We start from the raw sequence: 2,006 nt of genomic DNA, 5'->3' as shown, positions 1-2,006 counted from the left end.
CTGATGCTTGTGATGCAGATTGTGAATTTGCTGGTGCTGGTTCTGTTAGTGTTTCAGCTATCAAATGTATATTATTATAAATATTTTGAATGGTATTAGTCAACCGATTATATGTTTGATTTTGTGTATTTTCATCATCATGATATTTATTCTCATGTTTATGTTGTGTAGTTCTTGTTGAATCAATCATGTTATCTTCACGTTTATTATCATCTTTATTTCTTTGTTCATTGTATTGTTCAGTCTCCAATCCTTTACTAATTACAACAATTAATATCAATAGAATCGTTGTTTATTTCTAATTAGTTCTTCTCTTTAAATATATCACACTAACATACTTCAATTTCTTTATTGTCCATTCATTATTTGAATTTGAATTGAAATTTATTTGCCTTCTTTGTATTTTGTGTTTATATTATCATTGTATATCATTCATGATTTGATGAAATGTTAAAATGTCAAAATTCTTTCATCCAACTCTAAAATTATTCTATTCTTATTGTGTATTTTTATTTCAAACAAACAAAATATTATGATTGGTTAAACTCATTATTTTATTATCATATTCATATTTCTTATTCTTATATTTCTGATTTGATGATAATCTTATTTATAATACAATATATTTGAAAGTTTCTGATTGAAAACAATACTAAATAATATATTAAAACATCTGTATTAATTTATATTCAATTATCAATTCATCAATAACTAAAACACAAATGTTATTCATGATTTATCAGAATTGAAAATTAAAATAATCTTAATTCAATATATATTTTGTACAACAAATCTAACTGAATAATGAATATATTAATGATTATTTATATACACAACTTATTTTCTATTTGTGTATTACCAAATTATTTCAATTATATTCAATGTTATAATGTATCAATATGTTAATACAATCATATATTCATTTCAAAATATTTATGAATATTATATTACAAGTATTTCATATATTTATTGTTATTTTTAAAATGAATAAAACAACAATATCGATAAATATGACAATGATATATGAAATGAGAGTAATACAATAATATTTTATGAATGATAATACAAAATAACATAGTAATGTGAAAGAAGAATATATAAAATCAAATTAATTATCAAATATACTTCAACATACATTTAATGATTTTAATGAATGACAAAACATAATACTAAATTAAATAATTAAAACATAATCCAATAAAATAATAATACATAAAATGAACCAATATAAAAAATATAAAATAATATAAGAAATCTAAAGAAAGAGAAATAAAGAAAATAATAAATAGACTAAATAAAATGAAAAGAATTATAAAAATAAAGAAACAAATAAATAAAGTGAAATAATAAGATAAAGAATGAAATATTTTATAAATGGAATATTTTTATTTATTATTCCATTTAGTATTTATGATGTAATAATAATTTGATGTACTTATTTTTAATACTATTTAATAGACAATACGAAATAATAAGAAAATCAAATAAATGAAAAACATCGAAATGATAGAAATGAATGAAACAAAGATAAATGTTTATCTAAAAAATAGAAATAAAATATAATAAGTTTTAATAATATTTTAATTAAATTAAGGATATTTTATATTTTAAATAATAATGAAATAATTTAAAGAATGAATAATCATGAATATGAAATCGAATATAATAAAAATAATAAAAACAAAGATAAAATTCAATTTATATAACGTATCAAATATATATAATAACATAAGAAATGAATATAAAATAACATAAACGAATCGAGAATATATTCAAATAAATATAAATATTAAATATAAATAATAAATATAGATATTAAAGAATAACATCAGAAAATAAATTTTCAAAAAAGAAAAAATAAGAAAATATCAGAATAAACAATATATTCTAATTAGTATAATATATTTAAAAATGATATAATGAAATGTCATGAAAAATAAATAATGAATAAATAAAAATGATAAATAAAAATAATTATCAAAAAGAGAAATAACATAAAAACAACA

At 17.1% G+C, this 2,006-nt stretch overlaps 1 protein-coding gene across 1 annotated transcript in view; it reads right to left on the bottom strand.

Moving 5' to 3' along the window:
* The window catches only part of EHI_054940 (uncharacterized protein), a gene marked incomplete at both ends in the record, with an annotated part of 767 nt that extends 577 nt beyond the window's left edge, over window positions 1–190 (bottom strand). The window contains one exon of the mRNA XM_001914379.1: window positions 105–190. Within this exon, the coding sequence (XP_001914414.1) occupies window positions 105–190 (86 nt within the window). The remainder of the gene's footprint in view (window positions 1–104) is intronic.
* Window positions 191–2,006: the final 1,816 nt, after the last annotated feature.

The sequence above is a fragment of the Entamoeba histolytica genome, genomic scaffold (assembly GCF_000208925.1).
Source record: "Entamoeba histolytica HM-1:IMSS scf_1104750517097 genomic scaffold, whole genome shotgun sequence".
NCBI lineage: Eukaryota > Evosea > Mastigamoebida > Endamoebidae > Entamoeba > Entamoeba histolytica.
This window is presented reverse-complemented; position numbering and strand designations above follow the sequence as displayed.